The following is a 15232-nucleotide window of genomic DNA, read 5'->3' as shown; positions in this document are numbered from 1 at the left end:
CGCTGGAATATAAGTTAGAATTACGTGGCAGTCCACTAAAGGCTCTCGCACACGGACGTCGGCGTCATGACCGAGCTGATGTACGGAGGATAGTTCTTGTCTAACACTGTCTTGCTTGTGTCAGAATCTTCTTGTGAATAGAAGCCAGGTAGAGGCGGCTACTCCCTTTCTTCTTCTTTCGTTTTATTATTATTTTCTTCTTCTCCCACCTACGAAACTCAGTCGAGTTTAAACCGACCTGTTAGCATTTTGTCTGCTGCAAGCATTGTGTGCATGACCAGGCGGATCACGTGATAGGTTTAGGTGTCCGCGGCAATGTCTGACTCCCCCCAAGTTCACCATCGAATGCCGTGTCTGTGCCTCAACTCCAGGAAGGTAAACACCCAAACACGATTCCTGCCAAATTTACATCCAGCCTCGCAAGGTGCCACTGAAAAGAATGTCTGCTTCCTCCCATTTTCCTCCAAAAGCTTTTTTTTTTTTCGCCTTGCACACATTGTGTATCGTCTCTAGCCTTTTTTTCTCAAGTTCCCACTTCATTCCTTCTGTGTTTTTTACGCTACCACTAGTAGTCCCTCTGTCGTTCGATAGAAGTTTAGCCTCTTTGACTCGACCTTCACCCCTAAAGAGAAAGTGCGATAGAAATATTAGGAAAGCGGAAAATACCGTGTAGGAAGCTTATTTTCAGTGACTGTTTAAAGGTAAAGTAGTAGGTACTACAAACCTTCCACTAGCCAGTCAGTCAGGTTCCCCGCGTGCAGAGGGAGATGACGATGGGCGAAAGCTACTGTACTCGAGGAGCTAGTGACCTCATTGCTGACCCTGTACCGTTACCTTTCTTCTAGTTTGTTCTGAAGAAGTTGCTGCCATGAATATAACCTGACAGTAAGTATCGAGTGAGTGAAGAAGGGAAGAATAGGTGAAAGAGAGAGGGAGATGAAAATAAACGAGAAAGGTTTCAAGATCATATGCACACCCTTTCATCGTGACCTCTCGGCATCGGAAGCTTATATAACACATCGTGTTATCCTAGAAATCAGGTAAAATCTTATAAATACCTTCTGCAAATACCGGATGTACAATAATCTTTGCTGCTTGTACTCAGATAAACATCACTTCCTGCTGCAAAGGAAGTTCCCACAGATCAACTTCAACTGTGACATTGTTTATAAACTTTAATGTTTTGTTCCAAATTCTGAATCTTAACAACATACGCCCTCCAAAAAATTGTGAGCTTGGGTTCTGGGAAGTGCCGGGGATAGTCCGCTTCTTCATACTGTATATTCTGTTCCAGGGATGAATTTTTTTGCAGCTTGCAATTTCCCCAACATGTGGACCGATAAAAATTATCCTTTTTTTCCCTGCTGTTCGTCATTGATGCCTTTGGACAAATGGCGAAAGTCTTACAAATTGTCACTCCTGCTGTCATTTGTCTATTAAAAACTAAAGAATAAAAAGTGTTATCCCCCAATTTTTTTTTAATGGTTGTGAGATTCACATTTTCGAAGAATTTATGAGTATTCTGTCCTGAATCGCATGCCTAAAATAGATTGAGATCTTTCTCGCGACTACTTTTAAGCATCATATGCATCACCAGGCACCTGTTCCCCTCATTTTATATTCCGCATTTTCGTTACGTGGTGCATGAAATGGATCCGAGCAGGTGCTGTTAGGAGCCACAAAAATGGCCAACACGCAAGGTTTTGATGTTTCCTAGGAAGTTATTGCTGTTGCTGTTGCCACCGCTTAATGAGACCTCCCGTCGTTGGTCCCCGGGCCAGGACCACAGGTCGTCGCCCAACCTTAAAGATGTTGTGAGGAAAACATTGTTTTCTAATGACTAGGTAAAGGTCATAGTCGTTCTCCATGATTGGATAGCCTTCCGTTCTCGAGATAGATGTATACAAAAAAAAAGCTCTCCTCTAGACATTTAATTAAGCGATTCGCCTTGTAAACCTGGTTCAGTCCGTGGACCGACGTGTGTTCGAACCCTGCTTGTTTCAGAACATTTTTGAGCAGATTCTTTCTTCTCTGAGCAAGTTATCAATCTCAGTCGTCCTCTTAATGATTTCCTGCCTTTGTCCCGTGATCTTGTGCCACTTCCGGTGCTCACATTCATCTAATGTGTGTGTGGTACTCAGTGGCTAATGACGGTGTCACATGACCTCTGAACGGACAATTAGGAAAAAGTCAAGCAGTTCGCTTGTAAGAGGGTTTTTTTCCCCTTCAGGAAGAAGTGGTTGACTTGAAGGGGTTTCGTGGCTCTTCCTCTCTTCTATCCTCCCACACCACGAGCACTTGACCTTTGCACATTCAGTCCAGATGACCACTAACGCTCGCTGTTGACCTGAACTTCACGAACACAGGAGCATCGCAGGTTTTGTTTGTTTTGTTTTTTTTTGTAAAGAATAAAAGCCATGTCGGAATTATTTTAAGTAGCACAAAGGTTGGCGTTTCAATTGCGAGAATGTTTTATCTTTGCCGACCTGGTGTCTGTGTGGTTTGCGTGAATCTGAACCGTTGATAGACCCGATGACCTTTTCAAACCGACCTGTTGACATCGTCTGCTGTAAGTGTTGTTTGGTTGATAGAGGATGAAACGAAGAAGAAAGACAATTGTCTTCCTCTGATTTGAAGAGAGGAGTCCTGCGTTTTCATGTTCGGATATCGTCTTACACACAGAGAGAGCAAAAAGACAGAGAAATGGAGAGAACTCGTGCTGCCACACACTAGAGTGTCCTCCCATCTCTCGTCTGCTGATCAAGCTTACAGAGAGGGAGGATGAGAAGCGGCCACCGGCATCCAATGAAGGCAGCAAGCACCCAGGCTACCCACTCCCAGCTTGGGGAGATCGTGACGAAAGACAACAAAATGGAACCCTTTAGAGGCTCGGTAATTGGAATGAGTACCCTTGAAACCCTTTAACGAGGATTTATTGGAGGGAAAGTCTGGTGCCAGCAGCCGCGGTGAATCTGAAATCTTGAAGCATACTTCTTACTTTGCTGTCACAACGAACTTCTCCATTCGTATCGCTCACAACGACAATGTTGTGAGTTCTTAGCATTTACCTTCGAGAGATTAATGAACTTGTTAACTAACTAAAATTACCTTTTTGACAATTTATGACACAACAGCGATCTTTTCCCCATCTCTTTACGGTTCGTGTATCTTGGTAAAGGCAGCTAATTAGCTAACAGTTTGAAGCCCACTTCCGCTTTAACCACTCTCGAGTGTGTATTGCGCATGCGCCAACTGACAATTTCCGTCGTTGTTCTTTTCGTTGTCTGGACAACAGTCATCAGCAGAACTATATTACTTTCCCGCCTACCTTCCTTTCTTATTTAGCGCCAGCTGCAGGGCTGGTGTGTAGGTGTGTAATTAGAGACTGAGTCGTCTTGGCACTAAGCCCTGACCTCTTGTGAACTGTGCAACATTCCTGGTGAGGTGTCTGTGACATGACACCTCCGTGTCTTGACATCAGGATAACTACCATTGTCTGTTTTCAGAGAGGGGAGGATGGCCAGGAAATATTATATATAGTTGTGTGAAGAATATTTGTTATGGGGCGTCGGCACTTCATCAGTCTTTATTGAAAAATGCTTGACCGCCTTCTAGCAAATTTCTCAGGGATGCTGTGAATAGCTCCATGTTTCATGAGAGGTTCTTATCTGGTATTTTTGTGTTAATTTTAGTATTTAATTTTTTTTGGAGGGGTGGTTTGTGTGTTTTTTTTCTTTGAGTTGGTAAGTACAGCACCAAGGTGGCGTGGTTATCGTTGAGGGTGGTCAACGGGCTCCATTCCTCCAGATCGTCTGTCTTTGAGTACAGTTCCATTGTACCTGTCGACCACGAGAGGCTGTTGGCTTCAGGCCTAAAGCAGCGCCAGCGCCAGCCATGTGTGGCTGTAAACCAGGGTTGAAACATCACTGAAAGGGTTGTGTGTGGGGAGGAGGGTGGCTGGGTAGGGAGAAGGTGGCCATGTTCCCTCGGTCCCTAACCATGATTCCAGGGCCGCATGTTTCGGTCCACTATGTGCACGCTCATGCGCGCGCCACATCTGTGGGAGGAAGGGGGAGAGACGGGGAGTGGGGTGAGGGAGTGGGCAGGAGGGAGAGGGATCAAGGGGCAGTGATTCATCCCGGGCTAATTAAGAAATATTTTCGTAATGAGAGGAGCGGGCGCGGCTCTCGATCCGTCGGCCTGGTGCAAGTTTGACACCCCGGACACGTTTCCTTCTCTCTCCCCCCACCTTCTCTCCTGAGTTATGTCCCCTCCTCATGTTTTTTCTTCTTCTTTCTTTTCCTCTGTCTTTGCAGACATGAACGGAGAGTTGACTCGGGGGTAGTGAGGGTGAGAAAAACGGTCACGTGACGCTGTGACAACCGGGATGCGATTCCAGGAGTGCAAGGAATGACAAGAACCAAGCGAGGATCTCACTAAATTTAAATCGCAATTACAAAAGAACATCCCATTTCTAATTCTGGTCTCGGTGGTGCATTTACCCATTTTGTTGCCGAGTTACGAATAAATATCTATACAATTTAATATAATACAAAACTGTTATCATTAGCTGGACAGTTGTAGTAGCCAATTATGTTGTTTATAAACATATCGCACTCCTGTCCTCATCTCTGTCATCGTCCACATTTCCTAGCTAGTTCGATGTTGGCGGTTTTGTCGACTTTACGGAAGATGGATGTCCGAGGCCGGAGGGCATACGCTACCCCTACATCGTAAGAACCTTTCTGACAGTTGACCCGGCTGTTAAACGGGTGCCTAACCCAATAAAGAGGTAGCACGGAAAAGGCGCTGGGTTTTCTTAAAAAATATATACTAAATCTTCTGCCCGACATAGTGTGTCTCGCACGTCTCACTCTCCGACGACCGACTATTAACATTTTTTTTTAACAACGTGATTTATGTCTTCGTCCTCTGCTCTCTATTCGGCTGGAGGCGTGGAGTATTCCTTCACTTTCTGTTCCTCCTCCATCTCAGACCTCTTTGCCACATCCGGTCCATCGTTATTCTCATCCAACTCATGTTCACTCTCTCGCCTCCTTTACTGTCTCTTCTACAGATGCACATAACCAGAACTATTCACAGAGCGAGGGATGGATTTTTCTGGATGAGTGGCGACTGATTTGCACACGGGGGTCGCAGTGGTGACCCACACTGATGTGCGATTCATCAGACCGCGGGGTGGCGTGCCGATCGTTGTCGTACAAATGTCATGTTTGTGGTTTTTTCACCCCCGATCTCACCCCATAAGCATCCACATTAAAGCCGAGTGTGTTACTGGCGAAACTGGTCATCGGATGCAAAGTGTTTCTGTCTGCCTCGACATCGCATGATGATGGAGAATCGTCTACAGGCGCCATTTTTGTTGTACGATGTGTAGGTTCGGAGGAGCTTGCAAGGTCCTTGGGTGTCGGGACTTCGGGTAGAAGTTGATGTTCTTGAAGCCAAAGTTGCAGCTCAGGGACGTGCCACGGAAGGAATACCGAAGGAAGAGCGCAACAGACGAATAAAGAACACAGAAGGGACGTGAAGAGTTGTGCTACCACTAGAGCCGCCACTGTCTCCTGAATAGTTCTTCGAAGTCCCCTCATCGAGGCATTTGTGAGTCCTCAACCCCTTTTTCAACCCTGGAACTGTCAGCCGCAGCTGGTGGCATCTGAAGTGTGCGAAAACCTCCAGTTGTCGTTTTTGTGGAACCGTGAGTTATCGTTCTTAAGTTGCATTGCGTCTGCAGGGTCGTGGCTCTCCCTGGATCCTCACCCTTTCCCCTCCCTTACTCTTCCCCTCGTCCTGCCTTTCAGGCCCACTTTACACTTCTGCAATCGGTCGCGAACATTGTGCATTGACCACTTGCAAGCAGGGAATGTGTGTTGTCTTCAGGAGGAACTTGGAATGTATCTGCTGCTTTCAGTCTTCCTAGTGGCTTATGTAAGTCGCTTTTGCAGAAGAAAAAAATGCTTTAGGAGTTTGGACAACAGGTGTGCGCGCGCGCACGATTTCGCGTGTGTGTGTGCCCTCATTTAGTACAGAAGCCAAGGGATGAGCAGGGTATCTTACAATACTCTTTACGGTTAACATTTGAGTGAACATTTCCATCCAGTTTTGAGGCGCGAACCTCTTCTCAAACATTGCCCTGCTTTTCTAGGGAGACTCGATTCCAAAATAGGATAATAAAAGAGACTATTTACTACTTCCAGATATATATATACACGAATTCAGCAGAATTGATTAGGGCATCCTGATTATAGCGCCGTGTTCCCCGTAAAGAGGGACAGAAGGAGAAGTTTAAGACAATAACTCCCATCCCTCCGTTGTTTGTTGTTGGATTGAATCCTGATGGTGTTGGGTCCATGCACCGATTTGTTAAATCATTATGGTGATGAGTTCATGGTACTGATCGACTGAATCAGGTTCAGGCATCGCTTGGTTACATGATCATGATGCTAGGTTCAGGTAGCACTCGCTTGAGTCATCATTGCGATGCGATGACGAGCCTTTGGTACCTCCGCCATTCTTTCTCCATTTGGCTGATGCTGTTGACTTGCAGCCAGTGCAGTGTGAGAGGTTATCAGCTGTATCGCTGACATGCACACCGTTTTGCGGCGCCAGACATTTCCATCCCTTCCCTCTTCGTCCCTTCCACCCTTCTGTGTCTGTGTTTGTGTGCGCGCGTGCAGGACTTGCACCTGTAGGCAACGGTAGTCGGGCCTGTAGGTGTAGGTGGCAAAGTGCCGCTCTCAGCCTCCTTCTCGTTTTGAAATAATACTCGGGACATTCACTGGCGCCATCGCCAGATCCCCAGTCCACCCTCTTGTCTTCTCTAGACCTTGTAATAGGGGGAGAGAGAGAGAGCTGGGGAAAGAGAGGAAGAATAAAATCGCGGTGCCAGAGAATGGCGTGCAACGGGAGATAAGTAACAAGCGTCGGCTACCGAAGGGTTGCAACTTTCTCGAAAGCTTCGACAGGGGCGCTGAGACTGGAAATATTGTTCTGGAGCGCGAGGGACATTTGAAGAATAGCTGCCAGATGCGATGCTCCCAAGGGGTTGCAGTTGGAAGATTCGCTAACTTCACCACGACCACCACCATCCTCTTCACACCCATACCCCCCGGTCTTTGGAGAAAAAGTTTTTGCGGCTCACTTTTTTGTGTGGAAGGTGTTCGAGCTTTTAAGGAAGTTGTCGGCGCTTGGTTGTTCATTTTTCTTTTAAATTTTCTGTCGTTTTTGTACTTTTTGTTGTAAATTTGGTTTCTTTCGTCCTCTCTCTTTTTGCGCGGATGTCTTTGTTTTGGGCTCCATTGTTTGACCCACGAAGAATGCCAGAGGAAAAGTCGCTAGGCCATCGGGGTCAGGGCGATAACAGCGCGTAATAGGGGCGATAATTGAGCGCTCGCTCGCACGCACGCGCGCAAGAGAAGGGCAACAGGCCGGTATCGTGTTCTGCCAGACCTTGCGACTCGCGCATGACTGCAAGCAGCGCGCGGCAAACGTACCCTCTCGTCACACCACCCCTCCCTCCCTTCCTTTCTCCCCCTCACCATCCCCTCCTTCCCTCCATCCATCCACTCCACCACGCGCCTGAGGGAGTCTATAGCATCTACGTTTCGTCGAGACACCATCATGGGGCGAACAGGTCTTGAGTTTCCCTGACAACCGCAACCGAGATCAGGTAAACTACAGGCGGCTTTCGAGATGTTTTGGTCCACCTGGTGTCCCGGTGCTGCTCAGGAAGAGGCGGAGGCGGGAGGTTCAAAGTTCGAAACTGAGCGACTGTGACCACTAGAACTCCTACTAGAGGGAGTGTGTTTGTGTGTGGGTTTGTATGTCTGTGTGTATATACGCACGCACGCACGCACTCCTCGGCTGGTGCAACAAGTCCTCGACAGATCGTCTCTACTGATGACCGAGGACCACGTGAACAGGAATGGGTCGTGACCTCTGGGATTTTACACAGATTCTGCATATCGAAACACCACCAACCCCCTTCGTCGCCAAGAAAACCCCAAGTTTGATGGGAATGGCATCGTTAAAAAGAACTCGCTCCTAATATCGAGTGCTGCGTGTGTGCAAGATATCATAAAGCAATCGGTAACCATTGAAAACCGTTTTCCGCTGCGCCGAGTGCAGTGCTGGAACAGTTGGTTTTCTCGCTCGCACTCGAGCAGGAGGCGGCACGGAGGATGTCTTTCTTCAGGGGCTGCTTGCGCTCACTCTCTATTGGTAAGTGTTTTCGCCTGTCTATGTTTTCTTTCTTCTTTCTTATTTTAAAGTCATTGATCGGCAACCATAACCTGTTGACCTCCGTACAGTTCTCAGTTGTGCCTTTCTTCCTTTCTTCCTATTCTATATACTTCATATTCAATCAGTTGTGATGAGAGACAGACAAAATAGTTCCCATTTACTTCTCGTTTCATTTTCTCTTTCATTATTTATCAGTCAGTTGAGATATTTATTAGTTGGCTGCAAACGACAAAATTAAAGTAGAAAAGCATTTTCCTTTTTTTTTTTCTTTTGTGAGCGCTGGTTGGGTGAGTTTGACAGGAGAAGGATTGAGGCAGCAGAAGCTACACTGTTTCCTCCTGCATTAACTTGATTTAAAACAAACACAGATCATTTTTAATCGCGCTGATGTCCCGTGGAGTTCGCTTCACCGCACGGGCGAGGAGTTGGCAAGGAACCGCATCACATTTCTGCTCCCTTTACGCAGAAGTAAAGACACATTCCCGGATTTATGCGCGCGATTCAAGTAGACCGGAAGTTCATGGACGCTCGATCCCTCATGCGCGCCGCCGCCGCCGCAGCAGCCGATGATGGTGTCCGTGGACAGCAACGGCAGCTGCAACCAATAACTTAAAAGCTGCTGTTGTTGTCCTTGGTGTCGGCTTGCAGCCGTGTAGTAAACGAAGGGAGAAGGGGGTGGAGGAGAAGTTTCTTTGTGCCGAGACCAACATTACCTGTGGATGCTGTGCGATTATTAAGTGTTTCTGTTTTTATTATCTCACGTGTACTTCGTAGATGGAAGGCGTGTCGATGGCTGGGGTTGATGGACAGACAGCACTTGTTGGAAGGACTTTCATCATGACTTTGATTCCATATTTATTTATCTGGGTAATTTATATCTTCTGAGCATCTTCTGATGAAGAGCGAGTGCTTGAGTGTATCTATCGTGCACTGGCGTCCGTCACGTGATATCAATATCAGCAATCTCGTTTCGATCTTGTCTCCCATCTTCCGGTTTCTTATAGCTAATAAACAGCTTGAACTGGTTCTCGTGATCAGACCTACAAGCCTCATTGTCTGAATTTAAAGAAGCGGCGGTTGTGGTGAGCACAGAATTAACAGATGAAATAAATGTGGCTCAGGGGGATCAGTGCAGAAGCCTCACATGACACCACGCTTGTTTGTTTGTTCCTGGTTTTATTTTCTGATAAAGGCATTCGTTTTCAGATTTTGAGCAGATAGCAGTTTTTTCCTTCGCGAACCGTGTGTGTTCGGTGTTTCCAGTTCAGATCATTGGCGTCACGGCGGACCAATCAGACGCCTTATCACACTCCTTTCCCTGGTTTCTATTGGCAATAATCTCGACGATGAAAGACGACCTTGCATCACAATGAAATCGTTGTTTGGGCCGATGTCTATGCACGTCGATGGCTGAAGTTTCTGCAAGCGGTTGAAAAAAAAATTTCTAACAAAAATTCATCATTAAGGACATTTCTGACCGAAATAGTATTCTGTAATGAATCTTCGTGATTGAAAAATATGATGAAATTTCTGGCCGAAAATGTAACGAATGTTCAAGATCTGGAAAAAAATTATGTACTTTGCGTGGCTTACAAGACAGTGTTGTATGTGCCAGAGTGCATTTGGTTTGCTTTACATCGCACGAGTTTGTTACATTTGAGTTTAGGCTTTTCTTTCCATAAACGAATTTTCTCGAAGGTTTAGCAGTACTTAACGATTAAAGAAACGCAAAAGTTTTTAATTAGAGAACTCCTCCCTCTCTACCCGCCTTCGCAAATCCGATACAAGTCTGGCGCATAATGCGACCTTCTCTGTCGCCCTAGAAACCTCACCTGTCTGACTGCAAATGTCAGGTAGGAACTAACACAGTAAGCGAGACAAGAAGGGATTGGGGGGCAGCGGGGTGGGGATGGTTGGATTGAATTTGCTAACCCGGGTAGGACTTGGTTCCGAGACCTGGGAGGAAAACAAACATCAGCACGAGCGAGCGACTAACCCACCGTCCTGTACAGTGTGAAGATAGAGAAGATAGGATCTGAAGACATTAGCCAGTCGTGGAGAGTGTGTTCACAGCCTCGTGTTCACTCAGCGCCCGTGAGCGTTTGATTATCTTACCTGCGTCAGGTAAGGTAGGAGGGCGTGAACGGTGAAGGTGAGAACGGTACACACCAGCTGATACAGTTAGAAAGCTTAATGTCGGAGGTCGTAGTGTGAGATCCCGCTGCAGTTTTTCTCCCCCTACCCTTCCAAAAACTTGGGATAGCACCCACATTTCCACCTGACATTGGTAGACAAAGTGTAAGTACCCGACCAAAACAATTTCCGCTTTTTTCCGTTTCCACACCACGCCACGCTCCACTGCACGCACGACCACTATATCTCACCTCAGTCTCAGCTCCCAGCATCCCCCAATCTCCAATCCCAATATGCCTTGCGTATCAAGCTGCCTGGCACCTGACCTCCTCGGGCCATTTGCACGTGACCCCAAAAGGTCAGTTGGGTTCCCCACCAGAGCGGTTGCCGTGACTGATAACCTGCAGACCAGACGGACCACTGCGGCGCCCACTGGCAGTGAAGTCCATAACTTTCGTCGAGGCTTAGAGAGGGGGAGACAGGGAGGCACTGACGTCCACCCGCCGCAACAAAGAAAGGTGGAAGGGGAGGGGTTGTGATGAGGCGCCACCATCCACCACCATCCCACCCACGGCCAAACATGGCATAATAGATCAGGCTTGGAGAAGGTCGGGCGACAACACGACGTAAGGATACTATAGAGCTGTCTGCTTGCTCGAGCGGCAGAGAACAATGCAATCAGGAGACGGGGCTGCTAATCCTTTTAGAGGGAAGCCAGCGGGAAAATTAACGAGCTTCTTTTTTTTTTTTTCATTCTTTCTCTCCCAAAGCAGGTTAGAGGCTCTTCCTCCCTTCCTCCCAAAAAAGCAGGATGATCCACAGTGTCACGCTACCCCCTTCTCACCCCGATTTTTCCTCCCTCCGACCCTCGCTACCCCATCCCTACCCAGCTTAGTGCGACTAACAACAGCTAATGCTTGGAGAGGAAGCTAGCGGGTGTCGTGCTTGGTTAGCTCCAGTCTGAGGTGTCACTTGTCGCGGTGCCTGAACTGTTGATGAAACTAATGGCGGGGTCTCAGATGATGTCAGTTGTCGGGAGGAGGGGAAGGGTAAGAACTACTGGTGTGTGTTGGAGGGGGGGGGGATGAGGGTGTGGAAGGGAGGAACAGAGTCAGCATCACCGCGGGATTCTAGGCGCTTGCATGAATACTTTATGTGCGATCGCGGAGCTCTCTCGAGGGCAGCACTGTCCCTTAGTTCTCACGTGACCACGAGTCATCTGTCGAATTCAGCCACCTAGAGCTTGACAAAGAATTTGTTTTATCATCGCTGTCTTCTCTCTCTTTGTTTGTTTGTGCTTGCTTAAAGAACACAGTTTGGGATGCACTTTGTTATTAAACACACTGCGATGTATATCAAGTCGGAATGTGGTTCGTGAACAGTATTTGTCAACAATTGTTCGCTCAAGGATTTAGTTTCGTATTCATCGATGATCCAGGCCCCATTTACCCTAAGCATTCAACAAGTACCCGACCCTGATCCCTCAGACCGTTTTCTGTACAAATGTTTTGTCTTAGTAAGAGAAAAGGAAATGGTAGCAATAGAGCATCACTGCCTTCTTCCATTTGTCCAAGCATTAGCAGAAGTGAACCTTCAAATATTGTTATTCAATTTTTCTTTTGCATCTTAGTGTGTTACTACAGTTTCGTTTATTGATGCCATGTTCTTCTTCTTATTATTAGTAGTAGTAGTATTATTATTGCATCCAAATTGAAGTCTGTGCACTCTCGTGAACTGTCAACTCTGGTATTGCTAACAGTATTTGCGTAGTCGGAATCCTTTGTTTACCTGGCACACACACTCACCTTAATATTTTATCTGACATCATATCCCCCCCCCCCATTATTTTCCATACCTTTCACCCATAATATCATCCGTACTTATCTCCAGTACCCATTTTTATTTCTCTTTATTTCACGTGCTCGCGCGCGTGTGTGTGACTGGACAAAGACTTCACGTGCTCAGTGTGCATTGTGTTTGTTTGCTGGCAGTGGAGTTACCACCACAAGTGGGCGAGACGGAGACGTCACGTGTCTTGAAACTGGACCAAGGGGAGGGAAACGACGATGAGAAGGGAGACAAGGCCAACAATCTCAGCATTGAGGTAAGGCTGACTTTGATTAATTACATTTGACTTGTTTTAAAATAAAATGAATCGTTAACCTTCCCTCCGAACCTCTTTCTCAGATCATCATCATCATCATCATCATCATCATCATCATCATCATCATCATCATCGTCGTCGTCGTCGTCGTCAGCAGTAGCAACGTCATCGTTTGAAACTCTCGTGCTGGCTTCTCCACACACCAATCAGTGTCTTGCTTTCTATATTCAGAATAGTTTTTCGCTTCCCACTCCTCCAACGTACAAAACGACAGGGAAAAAAAACAATTGAAAGGAAAAGGAAAGAAAGGTTTGATAGACAAGCACAAACTTATGCGGCATTAGAAGTTGTTGTTCGAGTCAAACACAGCCGCAGAATGCGAGGCTTTGATGATGGTTTTTCTTTTTCTTTTCGCCGATGAAAGGAAAGGTTAAGCGATCGACCAAAAACTCGCGATGGCTCACATAACCGAAACACATGGAGGCTGTCTACCTTTTCTAGGTTTTTTCCTCCCTTTTTTTTCTTCCTTTTTTCCCTCCATGTGTTAAGTCGGCGCACGCAAGGCAACTGGCTCCCATCAAAGCACAGGTTCACCTGGCTGCCGCCGTTAAGTTGCAAAACGAAAGTCACCTGCTCAGGTATTTTTAAGAGGTGCACCTCACCATCCTTTCCCTCACACCCCCCGCTGCTGCTGATTGTCGGTTTGTGGAGGAACCGTGGCTCATTAATGTCATGAGTGATTGCAAAAGAACAAATGTTATATATATTTAGAGAGAGAGAGAAACTGTGAGGACAAAGTGGGTGGCGGTCAAACCGTGGAAGGAGCTCGTCATAAAAAGGAAAAAAAAAAAAAGAAAAAAAATTGTTTCTGGAGGAAGAACAGTGGGCAGTGGCTAGCAGTGACTCGAGTACGCATGCGCTGCGATGATGCCGTTGAGGGAATGGTGGAGGTAAAAGTTCCGTTGATGAAATTCTTTTTAGTATGTTTTTCCTCCGTATACTCTTTCTCTCTATCTCTTGTGTGTGTGTTTTCTTCTTCAGCCGGTGACCATTATCTTTTCAGTCTTTCATTCAGTATTGAATTCATAATCACAGTACAGGAGCGAGCAGGGCAGCACGTGCACGGTCATTTGCATGCGAGCACGCACTAAGGGTAGGGACAGTCCAAGAGTTGAATGATTCACTAGCGACACGCAGTCGCCCTCATCACGACACCCGCAGACGTGACCTTACGCGGGGTTGGGGGAGGATCCCGTGAAGTTCAGATTGGTTCTGACTTGTTAGTGGACTTTTAAATCGCAAGGCTGATAGAAGTTTCTAGCACACTCGGAGATGGAGATCACTCGGGTAGTATATCGAGGCTCTGATCTTGCTGCTGTTGCTGTTGTTGTTGCTGCTGTAGCTGCTGTTGTAGTTGCTGCAGTGCTGTACACGCACGGACGCCTGATGCACAGACCGCGACTACGGACAAAGACGTGCATCAAGTGCGCATGTGTGGAGGGATGGAGTGATGGAAATAAAGGGAGAGAGAGCCATCGGAAGAACAGCAACAGCGAGGTCCCCTCCCAGGAGGCGTGTGCCGAGCACGTGCGTGTGCCGCGGAGCAGCAACAACAGCAGCGGGAACTCGACACGATTGATGAACTGACGAAAAACAAAATAAACAAGATTTTTCTTTTTTTTGAAGAGAAAAATCTTTACTGGAGTGCATGCGCGACAAGGATGGTGACCTGTGGACTGTAAGGTGATGTGACGCGCTAGGACAGCTCGGGCCATCGCTGCGCAGTGACGTGCACATCCAGCTGTGACGTGCGCCCAGGAACGAGAGGAAGCGAGGGCGAAGTAAGACGAATACCCCGCCAGGGAACATAAATCTACGTCACCCGTAGTGGCCAGTGATCGCGAGTGGCTCATCGTGTCTAAGACCAAATTTTATGAGAAAAATCAAGTTCAAGAATAACGATGACAATCTTGAAATAAGCAACACGAAGTAATGGTCATCATTGCGAGGACCGCGTGTGACAGAGGAATGAGCGCTGGGCAGGAGGGTCCGAGGGGAATTCCAGGAGACTCCGCTCCGTGGCGATTAATCTCTCACGAGGGCTGCCGCGCCGTGCTGTCAAACCCGTCACTTCGATTTGTGCCAGCATGAGAGGAGACGTCATCATCATGATCACATTAACTATTTCCTCTCTCGCTCGCTCTTTTAATCTGACGGATATTTCAAGAGCGCAGTCCGCAGGGAGGCAATTTCAGTAGAACAGCGATAAAGGGAGGTCACTTTCTCTGTCGTGCCATTTCCCACCGGTCCCCGTCCACCCTGTCTGTTTTTCTCTTTTTCTGTCTAACCTTCACACCCTTTTTTGTCTTTTTTTTTTCTTTTTCACGTTTTTATTCCTTGTAAAATACTCTATATTCCTGAGCAGAGCCAGACACCACTAAAAATAATAATAGTGTGAAAAGGTGAATAGTTATAGTAGACAGCAGCTTAAAAAAGAATAGCTAAGAAAATAAATTGAATTAACAGAGAAAATCGATCTCAGACAAAAAGAATTTAAGTCAGTTACTTGAGACACAGCACAGTGTATTATGAGGTTCAGACTTTGTTCAGAATTAATTTCCTTTTGTAAATATTTAAAATTTAACTCCGTCTCCACCAGGTATCATTCTTTTTTCCGATGTCGTCAGTGGTTGGGCTTCCATATGTGGAGACTAGTCAGTAGGCTTGACGAAACCC

At 46.7% G+C, this 15232-nt stretch overlaps 1 protein-coding gene across 6 annotated transcripts in view; it reads left to right on the top strand.

The window, feature by feature from the left end:
• Positions 1 to 15232, top strand: part of LOC112577000 (protein naked cuticle homolog 1-like) — a 64466-nt gene that overhangs the window by 28027 nt on the left and 21207 nt on the right. For 5 of the 6 annotated variants that reach the window (XM_025259911.1, XM_025259906.1, XM_025259908.1 and 2 more), the window contains one exon: positions 12384 to 12496. In XM_025259911.1, the coding sequence (XP_025115696.1) occupies positions 12384 to 12496 (113 nt within the window). Of the gene's footprint in view, positions 1 to 7178; positions 8239 to 12383; positions 12497 to 15232 lie in introns of those variants that run through there. The other variant, XM_025259910.1, reaches the window with a different exon arrangement.

This window comes from Pomacea canaliculata, linkage group LG12, assembly GCF_003073045.1.
Source record: "Pomacea canaliculata isolate SZHN2017 linkage group LG12, ASM307304v1, whole genome shotgun sequence".
In the NCBI taxonomy this organism is placed as follows: Eukaryota; Metazoa; Mollusca; class Gastropoda; order Architaenioglossa; family Ampullariidae; genus Pomacea; species Pomacea canaliculata.
This window is presented reverse-complemented; position numbering and strand designations above follow the sequence as displayed.